Source organism: Accipiter gentilis, chromosome 6, assembly GCF_929443795.1.
Source record: "Accipiter gentilis chromosome 6, bAccGen1.1, whole genome shotgun sequence".
Lineage (NCBI taxonomy): Eukaryota > Metazoa > Chordata > Aves > Accipitriformes > Accipitridae > Astur > Astur gentilis.
Window position 1 is genome coordinate 43,181,565 of NC_064885.1, and position 17,743 is coordinate 43,199,307.

General features: G+C 40.5%; 1 protein-coding gene across 18 annotated transcripts in view; it reads right to left on the reverse strand.

Annotated features, from left to right (window-relative positions):
• Positions 1–422: 422 nt before the first annotated feature.
• Positions 423–17,743, reverse strand: part of TIPARP (TCDD inducible poly(ADP-ribose) polymerase) — a 42,179-nt gene continuing 24,858 nt past the window's right edge. For all 18 annotated transcript variants that reach the window (XM_049801772.1, XM_049801771.1, XM_049801766.1 and 15 more), the window contains 4 exons: positions 8,008–8,176; positions 6,310–6,491; positions 2,195–2,470; positions 423–1,148 (listed from right to left, as the gene is read on the reverse strand). In XM_049801772.1, coding sequence (XP_049657729.1) covers positions 701–1,148; positions 2,195–2,470; positions 6,310–6,491; positions 8,008–8,176 — 1,075 coding nt within the window. In that variant the 3' untranslated portion in view covers positions 423–700. The remainder of the gene's footprint in view (positions 1,149–2,194; positions 2,471–6,309; positions 6,492–8,007; positions 8,177–17,743) is intronic.

Genomic DNA, 17,743 nt, shown 5'->3' on the forward strand with positions numbered 1-17,743 from the left:
TTTACTTAACTTCCCACCGCAGCGGCAAAAAGTGATAAACTGGATGTCCCGTCGGCTGCTGGGAAGCCATTCGGCTTTAAACCCTCATGGACTGCGTGCTATACTAACCTCTTCCTAATTTTACTTAGGGCTGATTTTAGAAAATGATGTATTTATTTGTGTTGTCCTGTTTAATAATCCAAAGTATGAGCAGGATGTTAGTTTTGTAACCTCTCCCAATCTTTCGGAAATACAGTAATAAAAAAATAGTGGTTGGGAGAATCTCTTATTTAATATACTCGGGATGAAAATTATCTGGTTCTGATTATCTAGAAATGGCCATCCATAAGACTTTGAGATCAGGGCCTAAGCGATTTTCTAGCCGCTCTAACATGCGCAGAACGCAAATGAAATTAGACACACACACACGCATTTTTAAACATGAATATTTACTAACATAAATAAACAGTGTTTTATAACAAAAGGCACAGATTTGCAACTATAAACAATGAAAAAATATTTACAGTTTGCACATACATAATCAAACAGCAAGTGCACAATTGGTCATTTCAGATCTTCTTTTCTATATTTTGAGATTTAGTTCCTTCCAAGCAAGTAATTTAATCAGTTCTGCAACGTCCAAATTTTTTTTTCCACAAAAACTGCTACTGATGCCAAATAAGAAAGTTTATTAAAATGAGTAATTTAGCAGCACAAGTTTTCAAATGGAGACAGTGTTGCTAACTTCTTCGTATTGGATAATAAAATAAGGGTAGCTCTGATCGTCATTAAAAATGACAAAAATCTGAGGCTCAAAGTAATTGTCCACACAGGAATCATAGAGGTCGCTGGTAATGCTGCCGGGGTTCACCGGGGGAGGTCTCCTCATGGTGTGGTTACCCACCGTGTACCTTCCTGTCAGTACTTTCGCCAGGAACATGTAATGAACTCCTTTGGGTGACCTTTTGGAAAAATTATGGGAATAGCTTGCCTTTCTGGCAAAGTAACTGCCCTGTCCAAACATGGTGGCATGCTTCCCGCAGACGCGCGGGTCGAAGTTGTGCTTGCAGATTCCATCCACCACATCCTGGGAGGTGCCGTGGAACAAATGCCTTTCGTTCATTATCCTGTCGAGCCCAGACATTTTTTTTGACATATATTCCTTTTTCCTGGAAAAGAAAACGGAAAGTGAAGATGAATATTCATCGCAGACCTGCAAGGGAAAAGCAGTTTTCACTGCCGCTCCTAAAGTAACAGTATTATCCTCTAGAATAGTAGAGCTGTAAGAGGAGATACGAAAACATTTCTATACAGATAGCAAAGCGGGTCTTCCACTTTCAAATAAAGCTTTCGTGTGAAATAAGTATTTTTGGAAGGTCCCGAGCCGATACTGCTGGAGGCAGAGCTCTTTCACTCGCACAGTGGCAAAGGCAAAGCAGCTTGAGAAGTGCCTGCTTATCTTTGCCTGTATTCCACCTTGGATGCAGAAGGAAATCTTCCTCAGAGTGAAAACAAGGGCTGTGTGGAAATTAAATCCCACTAGAGCTTCAGAAGAGGCCACGGAGAAGAATTACTGAGAGGCAGGGTGGGTGAGGATGCTCTAGACCAATGTGAATACTGTAAGAATGTCAGTCTGCTCACGCAGCCCATCCCTCGACTCCTCCTGAGATTCTGCCCTCCTTAAGAAGGGAGAGAGAATCCATAAATCTAATTTCCTATCAGTTACGAAGTGGTCAATGGATGGTAACTTTCAGACACAGCACCCTTGGTTTGCACGGGACTGACTGACACAGGGTTTTGCCTTTGCGAGACCACCGTAAGACCCTGGCTCGCATGTTCTGGGGAACCAGGGCACTAATGGCTGTCTTCAACAGTGAGATTATTTGATGGAAACAGTGCCTCCTCGTTCAGTTTGAAAGTGGACGGAAAGGTTTTTCAACTAGATATCTTAGATTTATTTTGAAGTTTCTGTGAAGATTATTCTACAGAAGTTATCAGTAGATAGTGTATTAAACCTCTTACACAGGAAATTTCAGCGTAAGAGATTTTTCAGTACTCTTCTGATAAAGTAGTTCAACTGAAAATGCTCCTTTTCCTCAGAAAACCTGGAGTTCATGTATTCTACTTGATGATCAATGTCCATTTTGCAGCCCAAATCACATATTTTAAGGTATTTTTCCACAACTGTAAAAGAATGGTATTTGCATTCTCTTACCTTTTATATTTCTCCCAAAGAAACTGATTCTGCACTCTCAGAATTTTCAAAATTTTGTATTTGGTCTCTGGCACAGTCTTGTGAAACAGGTTATAAATGGTTCTATAGCTTTTATCTTCCTTCAGAACAGGCACTTGGATGAAGTCCTGAGATGGATCCATACTAATCCAGGTTTCAGGATAGAAGTTCGGAGAGGTAACAGCAGTCGGAGATAAGACATGTGAGGAAGCTGGTTCAGCTGACGGAGAGGGCACTGGAGAGTTGCCACCTAAGGTCCTAGTCAGGGAAGGAGAAAAAGATTGTGCTTAAACAGTCACAAATGGAAGAGCTTCTAATCACTTTTATTTCACCACCAACGTATCTCAAGCAGTTGCTGCTCTTCAGTTCTGTAACAATTTACTTCTCTTTAATGTTTGTTTAAAACAAACATGCCAGCTATTTCCGCTATTTTAATAACACCTCCATCCACACAAACTAACAACAAAATCTTGACTTTCAGGGATGCTCTTCCATGGGGAGAAAAACACCAGCAGGCAGTAAGATTAAAAGCCTACTATTGTCATTACTCACTAGCTATAAAGCATTAGTGATTTTAACATAGCAAGTAGGACATAAGGAATAACAAAAGATTAATAATGTGGCAACATTCGACCTAATTTCCTTAAAATACAATACAAGGGCTAGATACATACACTGTCTTGTACAGCATGAATAATGAATAACCCCAACTAATAACATTTTATAGGCAAAACTTGCTGATATTTCACTGCATTATGCAGAAGAGGAGACACTGTGTTTTCAGTACTACCCAGTACGGTGCCGAGGAAGGCTCTCTCATTTTCCTTTGCATGGGCCAGATGTAGATTTGCATTTGCAGTTGCTTCTTTTCATGAGCCAGACCAGCCCCTCCTCTGGGGAACGCTGCCAGGTAAGGGGTCGGGAAGGGGAGCAGGAGGGGAGCTGCTGCCTGTAATGGCTGTGGCAGGGAAGCAGCATGGATGCCAGAAAAAGAACAGACACCAGTAAAATCCAGTTAAGGACATCAGCTGTGGTGTGGCCAGACTTCGTTCTTAATAAATACCTGCACCTCTGCGGAATTTTTCACACTCTTGAAGCTGCTAAATTTAGATAGAGAGCGTGGCGTTTGTGGCTTATGTTCCCCTGATTATAATCTGAACAAGCAAGCCTTACTCAGCTGAATAATCCTCACCCGTGGAGTTCTCCCACTTACGTCAATGAAAACACTTTGAACACATAAAGCTTGCAGGTTCAGGCTCTGGTTTTCACTTGAAGCACACAGCTCTTCAGCTCCTGCAAGCTGGTGAGGTTCCCTTTCAGTTGCAAGAATAGATAGGACTATCTCAAAATTTCATCAGATGAGTATTTTACCAAAGTATTTTTACAGGAAAAGCTGCTCTTGACTCCAGGACCGACCAGCAATGAACGCAAATAGGTAAGGTTCACTCAGAAGTAGGCAGCTTTTTTTAGGGAAGACTACGAAGTCCCAGGTACTCGCTGTCTGGCTGGAGGTGACCCAAGGGGAATCTTGTCTCTAAACCCCGCAGACGACCTTAAATTAAACTTCATTAAATTAAATTAAATTTTAATGAACATTAAAGTTCATGTAATTTCTCAGGTCACTTGTGCTCTGATAACATATCACTGCCAACGTGTAAGGAGAAAACCTGTTCTGACTAGGAGGAAATGGGGAAAGGGAATCCTTTGTGCATTCACCTTGGGCAAGCTGAGGTTTGACAACATCCAAGGCCAAATCCTGCCTCCCTGCCTATACGCGATGGGATTTCGCACACAGGAGCAGCAGACAAACTCGATTCCCTACACTGTCTTTGTAAAAAGGAAGTTTACTGGCAAGCAAACAAACTCTCAGAGCTTTGCTAAAGGCAAAGCCATTTTCTCCAGAGTGACTCTCCAGGAATCAATCCGCTTTTGTTCAGGCACGATGCTGCCTGAAAAGCCGCGAAACCGTGACTTCTGCACCCAGCCAGTCTGTTCCCGAAGTACACAATCACAGAGCAACTGCTGATTCTCCCTGCTCGTTAGCCTGCTTGTCTCTGCAGAGCCAACATAATTATCTAGATAAATAAGAACTCTACTGCTATTCACATCTTACCTACAGAAACATCAGTTAAGGTTGCCTTTCAGAATATTTAATGCTGGCGATATATGAGCCTGTGTGTGATTTTTTTGTGTGACCCAGAAATAATTTCACGTGATTTTCTGATTGCAGGTTGAGCTTTTCAGGTCTAGGAAAAAAGTTAGGGGGAAAATAGTCTATTTTTAAACTGATACATTTGATCTGGATCAGAGAGACAGTCATCTGTAACTGCACTCACACTTTTTAGAGCAGACATGCTCTTTAAAAAAGCGTTCATGTGGTTTTCACCTGCTGCTCAAAGCTAAAAAGAGACCTCACTTCATTTGCATGGATTTGACTCAACTCAAAATTCTTCTCACTGCTTATTAATAGTTCAACAGAAACCCAGAAGATGAATTTTTCTAAGAATGACTGTTAAAACAGCAGTCTGCAATATTACATTGTGTGTTTAATTTTTTTTTTCCCCTCCTAAAGTCAATGGGTAAAAAACATTACTGTAGAACCTCATTCACTCACACTTGGACTGGAAGACCAAGCACAGATTAACAATAAGTTATGGATTAATGAGTAAGACATCAAACACAATAAAAATACTGCAATCCTTTGGTGTACTTTGTTCATTTTTTTCTGACTAGTGTAAATTATTTGTAAGCATTTATTATACAAGGGAAGCCATTAAAAAGTCAGCATTTGTCAACCACCATCACCCACTTCCCACTGTTTCTATTCAAGAATTCTTTCCCACTTTTAAAACAGATTTAAGCAGGTGGGAGGGGAGGGAAATGAAAAATCTCAGGTAGCATGGTGTGACAAGTGGAGGCAAATACTGACTTCTTAAGGATAGCTCCCATAAATATTTAAAATACTCTTTTGTTCCTTGCTAAGAATTGGTAGGTTTTTAAGTGAGCATCACAAGGTCTTTAGATAGAGAAAACAAGAATGAGGTTTACTGCAGAACAACTGAAATTTCAGAGCCGCATGAGTGTAGAACCCTCAAGGGTCCACTAAAATTAGTGAGAATTGCGTAATTTTAGCCTATCTCAAAATTATAGACTTACACTGTAGTAAAGCAGTCGCTGGCAGCAAAACATCAGCAAAATCGTTATTGTTCGTTAAGATGATAATCAGAATTGCTATAACCACGAAGTCCACGGCTGGTCTTCTTACCTGCATCCTCCCAGTACCTCTTCAATAATTTTGGGTTTCCTTCCTGTAAAACCGTATCTAAAAATGTTTCCAACAACCATGTGTTTGGAAGCTCTGACCAAATTCACGTTCACCTCGCAATCAGATGCGGTAACGACTCTGCAGGCTAATGAGCATTCTAGCCCTACTGCAGCAGTTAAAGCTCCTTTGATTGGCCCACATGCCAAGCTGCCAGTCAGACTAACGACTTCCACCCCTTTGCTAACAGGACAATATGTTCCTAACTACTGAACTCTGACAATAATGTTTCCAGCTGTGCTGGTGAGATCACAAAAATGGTATTTTTATGAGTTGTAATCAAAAATGACTACAGCACAACACTTTCCTCACTATGCCTTTGATGGGTGAGCGTGTTCACCCCCAGTTGAGATGACAATAAAAACAAGGCGTTCTTTAATTGTGCTTGAAAATTACAAAATGTTTGTGAACACTCATTTTTATAGGACCTAGAACTGATAGCCTGGCAGTCACTATAGCCGGTGAGATGCTGAAAGCTGGACAATACTTTGGCAAACTTGAAGTACGTCTGAGCTTCTGATGTTCTGAGATCCACAAGGTACATTATAACCTTTAAATAATAACCAGAGCCTTGCAGTAAGGAGTTCCTCAGGTAATATTTATCTTGAAAAGTGGCAAGCAAGAGCTGCCAGTATGACAGAGATTTTTTATTATTGCTTCTGATTTTTCTACCCAGTGATGCCTATTTCTTTGTCACATCTTAAGGAATACAATTCTCGTGGACAGACCAACATGGAGAACAAATCCAAAGTTTCCATTTTGCTGGGATACGTACTGTAAAAACGGCATCAGCACAATGCATGAGCGAAGAAGGGGTCTCCTCTTGATTTCTCTTCTGAAACACGCATTTTGCTGGAATCCATCCTTGATGTTTAGGATATATTGATTATGCCAGGTAACAAACCGAACCTCTTTCAGACCCCGGCAGCTGGCTTCTTCTATCAATCTTACAACAGGCTGTTTCAAGAAAATTAAGAAAACAAAAAACATATACATGATAAATTACATGTTCAAAAATTAATATTTTTGCCAGAGACCTCAAAGAATCCCTTCTCTCTACTCCCTTCCCATCTCCTCTCTTTCCCCTGCTCTAAGGCACAAGAACATTTAGACTGAAAAATGTTCTGTTACCTGTTTGTAAGATCTGCCAACAAGGCAGGTTTCACAATTTTCCTACGTAATTGGTGCTGGTGCCATCATATTTTTACATGTCAAATGTTATTACCAGTATCTAACCCAGAACTCCCTTGCCACAAATTACTTACTTTTTGCCTTTGCCCCCTGAATGTGAAAAGCAGAAGTCTGCTGTAGAACAATCTTTTATATATTAATATATTCTCTCCCCCCGCCCCCCCGCTAGGGAAACCCAGTTCTTTTAACCTCTCCTCACAGGTCAAACATCCTAAATTTCTTGTTATTTGTGGTGCTTTCTTCCAGACTCTCTCCAGTTCTTGCATTTTTTTTTTTTTTCATTTGCAAAGCCCCACGCTGTATACAGTGCTCTGCCTTAACCTTCCTACCGCGCTTACAAAGTCAGTGTGGCCTGTGAAAAAGAGGAACGTGATCTAGTTTACACTGGTGGAGATATTTTTGGTACTGCCAACCAGTACTGCCAGTGTAAGACACTGATGAGGTTTTATTCAAAATATTAGGTACTGCTTTGGCCAGCCAAAGATGAGCTCTTAACTACCACAGGTATTTAAAAGGCTTACTGGAGAGCTTACTCGAATGAAGTGAATAGAAGTATTCTGGTTTTGTTTGGTTTTGTCTAGCACAATACTGTTAGACAGTGTACGTGACTTCTGTGTCCATAATTGGGGTTAAAGAGTTGAAAGAGAGAAGGCCTATTTAAAACCTGATATGGAAAGCCGTGGCTGTTGCAGACCAAAGGGCAATGGTGACGCTGGATTGAGTGTGCATAAACCATCGGTGAATAGATTTCAACTGGATATTTAGGAAAAGGTCCCTAAGGAGCCGGGGCTGGCAGCTGTGGGACCATCCAGCTGCAGCAGCGAGACAGCAAAAGGGCTGGATCCAGCGACTCTGGAGGCTCATGTCCTGCACTGCGATGTCTTTGGGGACAGGTAAATAAATTAAAAACTGCAAAGCTTAATGGTAGTGATGTTAAAAAGGCTGCAGAAAGCTGTCCACCCCACCCCCCGTCTTAAAACCAGATTTCTAGGGATTAGAAGGGACTTTCTCGGTACCGACATGGGCCAGTTTGCTCTCAAATTTGACAATTCACTCAGTCTCCATGTCTCTGATTTCAGGGATAATTCAACGTGCAGTCCAGCAGAGCACAGTTCTCCTTTTATTGCTTTTTCAGTTCAACACTGACCTTGATTATCTTCCTCAACATAACTCTAAGTAACTTTCCTGAATGTTCAAAGAGGAAACAGACTAAAAATGTATATATAGTTTATAGTATATACTGTTACAACCCAAAAGCAGGATTCTGGAACATGTTAAGTACCTCAGAGTACTCTCTCCAGCCAAAGTGGTCCCTGCAGAAGTATTTCCAGACCGTGTAGTAGTTGGAGCTGGAGCTGGGGCAGGAAGGTGTGGACAGCCGCCGCATTTGGTCAAACTCAACAGTTTCATATAATTTCATAACATTCAAATCCACCCAAAACTCATGTCCCCTGGAAAGAACAAGAAAAACAAAGAACTCTCACCTTTTGTAATCCATTAAAAAGATCACTCGGAGATAACAAAACAGTCAGAACTACATGTCACGCAACCCCCGTTGACCATGAGGATGTCCCATGAGCTTGAATTGGGCACAACATGGGGACAAGCACATAGAGTAGGACCCTGAAGAGCTGTGAGGGCAAAGCAACTCTTCAAAAGTCTCCGGGGACGATGGTGGAAAACCCATGGTCTTCAACACAGAAAAACAAAAACCCAAACCCAGCAGCCTTCCTCGTCCAGTGGTATATGTTCAGTATGCATGAATGGTACAAAAATCAATATAGAGACCCTTGACATTTTGAGCATACTAAGTAAATACAACACACAACCATATTTGATGAAGCAGCCACACACTATTCAAAAGGTTATTCTTGTGAAAGTTAGTGTTTCAGGGAAGAAAAGAAAATGTAAATGGCTCCAGATGAGGAGCATCTGCTGCCAATCCACTGGAGAGTTCGAGTATCTTTCATCACGTGCAGCAGAAGAGAACCAGCATAATATGAAAAGGAAATGTGATTTCACAATTTTGGAGCCTACACTGAGGAATACTGGCCTTTTTTTTTTTTTTTTTTTTTTTGAGTAGCTATATTGCTGCTACAAAAATCAGCGCCAGTATACAACTTCACGTAAAGCAACTGGCGCTTTCAAAAGGACCCAACAACAACTGGGTGCTACAAATTAAGAACCAGAATATACCCTTTATCTAAAGAAGAAAATAAAAGTGCATTTCCTCTACACTTTACAAAGTTGTGTTTAACAGTGACTGTGGAACGCCTCAGCAAATAGTTTCGAACGCTGTTTCATTAGTCAGAGTGAAGAGAGAGACGTCAAATTAAAGAACATTCTCAAGTAAAGCATGGAGTTCTAAAGCTCTGCAGCTCATTAGACAATCACTGGTTTATTAGCAATCAAGAACTTAAGAAATTCATAGAAATTGGAAGAAATGACAGTAATATTCATTCCCTACAAAAGTAATTTTTTTAGAACCGGGATTAACATATTTTCAAAATAATGCTGTTTACATAATTAGTTTTCTACTTTTATAATCTCTTTACGAGTTGTCAGCTTACTGGCATTCATTACCAGTTACTAATCTTTGGCAAGTGGAAATGCAGCTTTTGAGACTATATAAAATATTTTCTTTGAATTCTTAACAGTAAACATAAATCAAGCTGATACTTGAAATCTACAGTTTATTTTTAAATGAAATTTGCCACATCAAGTGACAGCTACTCTAAACAGCTATATAATTTTATGCATACAGATTTGCTTGAGAATGGCTGCAATTTTGCTATTTCACACTCTTACCAGTACAGTTCCTGAAGAGTTTTATTATACTACTTTCACAGAAAACTACTGAAGAGTTCCCACTTTAAAAAACGATGATCAGCTGGAATGGTCCTTTGTTTCTCAACAGGAGGTACAGGTACGTAGCTGTTCTTAGTGTTTATCATCATCAATTAATTGCATTTGGGTCTGTGAAGTGCTAAGCGCAGTTTGAAGTATTAAGGCTTTCCTGAGACAGACAAAGAGACAACGCGTCTGTTCCGATGGGCTCGCCATCAGGGGATCTGATCCACTGCTGTTTGGGTAAATTTAGGTTGCTCTCTTTGTTTTCAATAAACTTTCATATAGACTTACAGAAGAGTCCCAAAAGTCAAATCAAATGCCTGAAAAATGCAACTCCATGAGCTACGTCGAAAATTCTTTGGACACAAAACCCATTCTTTTTGCAACTCGGCCCCGGCCGGCACGAGTTCCGTCCGAGCCCTTGGAGGCACAAGTCGTCCCCCCCCGGGGCGGCTGTCCCTGCCACAGCATCAGCAACGGCTCCAGCCACCTTCCTTCCCCTTCACGCCAAGAACTTGCTACCAAAAAGGAACATCTTGCCAGTTGCCTGCACGCGGCTCTCTAAAAACTGTCATAGAACCACACTAATTAAGATGAAAATTTTGTCGGGACGACGCTATCACGCCAAATCCATAGGTTTAACAGTCTGTTCCCTACTTGCAGCAATGGCACACAAAATCATTATGGTTAAAATACGAGTACGGGAGGACACCGGCTATTCTGCGTAGGAGTCATATTCTAATAACCCATGTCTTCCCCTCCAAGCTGCATCCCACCACGAGAAGTTTGATACACTAATTAAAGCTGACATCCCACAGCCCACTGCATCAGTGGCTGGTGCACGGGCACCCACGCAGCTCAAGAAAACGCGTACGACAATAGCACGACAAGACAAAACTCGAATACGAGATCTAGTCAGAAGGAAAACTAGCACTAACCAAAATAAATAACCAGTATGAAGGGACTGGAATTAAATGCAGGGCTTAAAAAAAACGCACACCCTTTCTGGAGTGAAAAGACTAATAACAGATCACCCATCTTCCTGGTGTGTAGTCATTTTGTTCCATGACAACAAGCTACAATCTAGTTTATTTGAAAACAATGTGTGAAATCATGAGGAAATCATCTCTCTGGAATACCAAGTTCTGTTATTATTTATAGTATTTGCAGGCAGCACCATAAGTGTGATTTCACTGTAAGCTTTTTTCAGTCAATTTCTTCATTAATATATTTTTCATGCTACTTTCTCTTATCAAAATGTAGTCATACAATTCTGAATTTCAGTGCCTAGCAAAGCTGTCATTTTTGAGACAGGCGCGTTTAGTGATTGATGTTGTTTATATTATGCTTTTGGAATCAGGAGTTGGACTCACTATTTTGGGGTCATGTTGCAGCTACAAATCCAAGCCCTGAATTTAGACCCCCAGATACTGTGCTGTGTATTGTATGAAACAAATACCCCAAAAGATATTTGTCAATCAAAACCTCAAAATTCAACCATTCATTCTCACGTCAATCTCTTTTCAAGTCAAATACTGTAACACGGTTCTCCCTACTCCAAAGATCTGTGACCTCCAAGAAAGTACAAAGAAATGGAAAACCTTCTTGAGTAAATTGTTTTCTTTTAAAGGTGGTAAAACCCAGAGGATTATTTCATTTTATTATAACTTTTTATGTTGCATTCATTATAGTGACAACTGATAATGAAAAAATGTTTGCAGTAGTTCTATGCCAATGCAGTGCAAAGCAAAGAGAATCTGAAAATCAACATACGCTCTAAACATGATCAAGATTATTCACTAGCATGCTGAACTCTTTTCAAAGTAATCACATACTGGTTAATATCCTAAAAAGTTAAAGGTCTGTAAACTTTTGAAGACTGGAAAACAAATTCCACAGGCACTCAAAACATGGCTGGCTTCCAGTACGTGACTTGGGTATTTCTAATATGGGCTCAACTGAGTTAAAATACAGTCTCCAACAGACACACATAGCTCTGTAGCAAAGCGAGGAGAATCAAAGTAACGCAATGGGAGGGACCCTGTAGAAGGAAAACCGCTTTCTGACACGAACACAGTACGAGACTGCTTTTTCTCCTGCTTTTAATGCAGAGCAAGCAGATCTTCAGGATGAACTCCTGAAACTCTGGGTTGACAGTGCATATGCAAAAAAGGGTATTTGTGTGCAGACAGGTTCCAGCTGCAAAACAGGTGGGGAACTGTAGGGTTTCTACATGCCGTTCTTCTAGTAGTGCTGTAACAAGACAAAAACTTCACATACGATTCCAGTAAAAGAAACTGTGGTAAGTTTTTTTCCTACAACAAACAAAATCTGTGCACAGCTAAGTGTGCATCTATGTATCTCATAAGACTCTGTTTAAGAATTATAAGGCTGGTGGCAGCTAATGACAGCTTACAGTGGAAATAGCTGCTCTGAAGGCTCAACATTTTTGTGCAAAACCTGCATAGAACGTGCCAAATTATTTCTCAGTACTGAGAAATGTAATGATTGTCTGCTGTTTGGAATTTTTTTCATTTTTGGAGCTCACCATTTCTGCCTCTTCTTTACCAGATTCCCTTCCCTTATAAGCAAACTGAGAAGGGCAGGATGGTCATCGCTCGTTGACTTGCGCTGACAATTGTCTGTAATGAGAGCCCAGCCATCAAGCACTGAAACAGCCAATTACCACCCCTTCAAACGTTCTTCTTGAAAGCCTACCTATGATGCAACACGTTTAAGTGCTCTTGTTCTCCCATTCCTAAAGAGAACTGCTCTGACGGCAAAGGTCACACCATCTCTCAGCGACCCACCTTTCGGTGCGTGCCTTGCTCCCGCGCACCTCGCACTGCTTTTCAGCTTCGTCCATCCAAACCCATCCCTCTTCAATTAAAGATGGGGACACCGGCACTGGGCAGTTGCCACCTGGGTTTCCTTAAAGTTTCTCTCAGAGTAAGAGCTGCCAGCTCAGAAGCCAAAAAAAGCTCTAATTATTTCTTGAAGAAAAAAATGCAGTTGAGATATTTCTTGGTATGGTATCCTCTATCCATTTCCCTTAGCTGTGAATAGGGAAAAGTTCAGCAGTTTCAGGATGAAACATAGCAGAATCTTCCTGAAACTCCAACTTCTGTTAAATTAGGGATGCTTTAAAAATGGTATTTTTATTTTTCAAGTTGGTAAAGTGTTTAGAATGCTACTTTCTATTAATTTTAACAGAAAATTAAGTGACCAAAATATCTATACACCCCGAAATCTACACAGCAGTGTTTTATTTTTTCCCTGAATACTTTAACTGAAAACTTTTCAACTCTACACACATTTTCTACCTAACAATTAATTATTCAGCATAACACTGCATTATTTTATACAGCAGAAAATTTTAGACAAATGCATTTATTTAAGTGACTGCATCTGAAAAACATACCATGTGCCCAAAAGCCTACCTGTTTGGGGTTTTTTTCCCCTAATTTTAATACTGGGAATAAAGAAAGATACTCTTTCACAAAAAACCCTGATGCACATAAAATATATATTACTCCAATGCTCATTTACATTCTTTAACAGTGTGTTTCTCTGTTCAGAAGTATTAACTTTTTCAAATGATAACATTTACTGGCTTTTAAGCTCTGAAATCCTAAAATATATTTAGCAAAGTTGTTTAATAATAGCTCTTCAGTTAAAGCACTTCCTCTGTATATTAAAAAGCCTATTACCAGCTTACATAATGCAAAGCCATGAAAAAAAATGAATTGTGATTACAGCAAGTGATTGCGTGATTACATTCCTGGCTTCAGCTTTAAGACGCCAGTGATGAAAGCAAATGTGACAACTGCACCTCTGAACTGCCCGAGGCCTAAATATAGGCAAAAGACCCCAAATTTAGGGTTCAAGAACAGTAAAAACGTGAGATGCTCAAGGTTACATCTGATATGTTCTTTAGTATAACATAACTTTATCGTCAGCAGTGTATAATGATTTGCTACTTCTTAAGAACAGCATACACTATCTCTAGTAAAGGGTATCCTCCTTAATGTATAGATTGTGGATAAGATATAGATTGGGGGAGGGAAAAACCAACAATTAACCAGCAAGGCACACATCACCTTGTTTTGTGCCCTGAAGGGAGCACGAGAAAACACGTAGCGCATCACGGGCACGTCATTGCACAACTAACTGCACCTCCGGGAGATGCTCGCATGTGATGGCGATGAAACACACGGGTACTACGATGGTGACAGCAGCAGAACAAACACACGCACAAACCCAGCAATTAAAATCCTTTCTTGTGCGCAGGCGCATCCCAACGCCTCCTCTGCACCGCCTCCAAAAGACGGGCTCCACGAATGGGGTCTGTCACGCTTTATACTTTTCCTGGGAAGTTTGCGTTAAGGAAAAAGGAGAGTTTTGTAGCTAACGTGACAAAAAAAAAAATAAAAAAATTTTAAAAACCCTGGTGTTGTTACTCATGGACTTTGAAGTCTCTATCTGGAAATACCAGCCTGGAGAAAAGCAGGAAGGCAATGATGAAGGCTACAATTTGTCAGATGTTCAGGAAAGCAGGAGATGTATTCCAGTACCTCGGTGGGGCAATGTGTTAACTCCCAGTACCCCTTTGCATCACGCAGCAGGAACAGCCTTCAGTACAGCTTGAAACCAGTAATAAGAACAATGCTGTCTTTTTCTACAGGAAAAATGTACTAAACCTCTCGGCAAACACCACAAAACTTTGCATCACCTTGCTTCTGAGGTAGAAAATTACTATCCCTGTTCTTCCCTGGGAAAGACAGATACACAGAGAGACTAAACTAGCTCTTCCAAAGTCCCACAGAGGATCTGCGACAGAGGTGGGAACAGAGATTTCTTAAGAACTTCTCTTCCCCAACTAAACAAATAAAGGTCTCTATTTATAAAATAAAGCACTTCGATAGAATTATTTGCACTGAAAGAATAAACATATTGAACTCTCAAGAACACAGCACATAACCCCAAATTTGGTGTTGTACAACAGCACAGTTCAAACTAAAATTCCACAAGCGCTCTCAATAGCAGAACCTGGTTCCTTGAGGAAGTTACATTTTCTCTGTACCCTAACTATAAGAAATAACACAAAGACATAATCTCTTCAGGACACTGAACGGAGTAGGTACCTCAACTAGCAAGTTACAACACTGAAGTCCTTTTTCAGACAAGTATAGCTTGCTGAAATAAGGATATGTCAGCTCAGTCTTCCTTGCATCCTTCTGAAGAACTTCAGTCTAACGTGTGAATCATCTGTGCCCTTTCCGTTCAATAAGACAAATGTTCGCTAGATGTTATGTACAAATAGATGACAGGGAGAAATTTTTTTATAAGTGCTATGAAAATGCATGTGGTTTCCAACTCTTCTCCTAAGTTCAGTTATATGTCATGAGTCTTACCGCAAACAGGGTTCAGAAAAAAAAGAAACCTAGCAATCAACAAAGGTCTGTACAGGAAATGAAATTCGGTTCCCATCAGAACAGCTGTGATACGAAACAAGACTGAGAGTTAAACAGCACTTAGATGATGAAACTGTTGATTTTCTCTCTATGACTAAACCAGTTCCTCTCTGCAATAGCAACAACCTGAAAGCCACTCAGGGGAACAAATGAACTTAAAAGAGCCAAACAGGTACGCAATGCTTTTGTACTTAAGTTTGAAAGATTAGTCCCCTTGAGCTGGGTTTACTGTAGGAGATGCAAGTCAGGCATTTACACTCTCTAGTGACCCAAACTCGGCAGTATTTCACCTTACTTGTAACAAACAGTTGTTTGAAGCTGCAGGCTGTAGTCCAGCTTTGGGTGAAGGACCAAGTGTTTAAACTCCACTGTATGAAACCAAACTTCACTTAGAGTATATTGTCTTAATAAGATCTTTCTTTTTAAGCAAAGGTACTGAAACAGGATCATCAGATCTTAGACAACAGCAGCCAAAATTTGCTCCCATCAAAACCAAAACTGATTCCATAGGAAGCAACAGTAAGCAAGGGCCCAGGTAACACTCATGAGGGGCCACGCATCAAACAGCCCTTCGCAACATAGCCATAAAAATGCAGCCAAAGCCTAGTTATTGCTACAAGGAGTGTGAAAAGAAAACAGGAACCTTCCCTTACAGAAGCAATGCTTTGCAACAGGGCAAGAACAAAAACAAGCTGGTAAACATGATCCCGTGGTCCTGACCGTGTCAGGTTCTCATCATTCTTAAACTGAAGAGAGGGGCAGCAGGTAACAGGGTAGGAAATTAGTTTCATGTTTTATTTAATTGGTTCCCTCATCATGTCACAGTGCTTCTCTCTGCTGTAACTGTAAGCCATGCAGGAGGTCTACAGTGAGACTCAGAAAAGGGAAAGGTGCTAAAGAAGGATTTACCTCTACGCTTAAAAGACTCCATCATCATCATCAGAAAAAAAAAAAAGAAAAAAGAAAATCTATCAGTATAGCAGTAGCTTTGCTGCTTTTCCTATATTTATTTTTTTTAAAGTTGGAAAGGCAGGTTTTCCTGCCTTTACAGTTGGTGACTGGGGGTGCTTGAAAAAGCAATCTTCTGTAATTTTCACAGTGAGAGGGTCTAGCCTGACTTGCATGTTTGTAAGTCTGAAACAAGTACTGGGATACTGGTCCATATACATAGCTTAGATGAAAGCCTGGCCCCAGATCTTTTCTGGCAGGGAGAGGGGGGAAAAAAAACCCCAACAACAACAAAAAAATTCAATCTATCAAGCTCTCTCACACACAAAGATACCATCTCTGGATCAGGAAGTCATTGAGGCATGACAGCTGGTAGATAAGAGACTGTACTGAGAAGTATGTTTGTTCTGTTCTACTCTTCCCAAGAAACCCACTATTGGCCACTTTTGAACATGAGGTACTGGGTTAAAGTGGTTCTTTGGTGTGAAGTACTGGTAAGTTCTAGAAGTCTGTAGCAATGAGGATGTCAAACACATGCAAATCTTCCAAGGATTACTGCAGGTACCATATTTCATAATTCAAATCCAAGTTACATCTTCTGTTTGCAGTAGAGGATAAACATGGATGTCCTTGTCTGAGGTAGATTGCTAGTTTCAAAGGTCTCCTACCCACACCGGATGAGGATATGTTTTGCAGAGAGTTTTGTTTGTTCGCTGTAATTTTTGTATCAGTGGATATTTTAGAGGCAGCACACGCACAGCTCTGAGTGGCAACAGAGCTGGTCCAGGACAGCGTTTTCACATCACGAGAGGCATTCCCTTTCACAAAGCTGCAATATGAACACTTCTAAAATGCTTAGCTGGAGCCCCACTTTCAAAGCCCCCTTTTTTCAAAAACACTCTGCACAGACAGGCCTGGGGTTTTTTTAGAATTCTGTCCACTCTCAGGACTTAAAATACCTCTGAGATTTATGATATATAATGAAACTGCATCAATTTCATCAATGCTTTACATAAGATGATCATGTAGAAGTCGGACATTGACCAGTGACCGGCCAACTCTGGATGTTTGAGTTTCTGAATGTTCCATCCAATGTTTCCCATCACCCCCTCCACATCCAGCTTCCCAAAAAAAGGACTCCTTTATACACTGGACTACAAGTACCAAATTTTGCAATTATTACTCAGCTCAAATCCGTACCGATTTCAACAAACACGTGTACCAATTAGGAGGGAACTTCATGACCACGGCTCTTGCTAAGCAAATAATTGTAACAGACTCTTTCTGTTCCTCCTCCTCACCGAAACGGGCAGGCAGACAATGCTACGACCCTGTGCCTTCTGCGTTACCTGTAAGCAACTCTTCTGAGCAATCTGTTTCACCCATTATAAATCTTTGTTTCAGAAAGGACTGTTTTATTACCATAAGTACACAGGGAACAGACTGACCTCAACCTGAAGCCAGGTGACAGCTGTTTCCAAAACCGTAATCTGTTTATTGACATGAAACAAGAAAAGGGATATACGAGTGATTGCTGATTCCTATGGCAGCTCAGCATAACACTTGTAACTTCCCTAGATTTGTATAGCTAGAAGCCAATTAGTTTTATTTCATATGTAGATGATACTATAAAGTGGAGCAAACAGGAATTCATTGGAGCATACTATTATAAAGCACAAGGCAAACACTTCTAAAATCACTTCACATGCTTTTTATTTAGAGTCTCTGTCTTGCATTCCTTCTAGC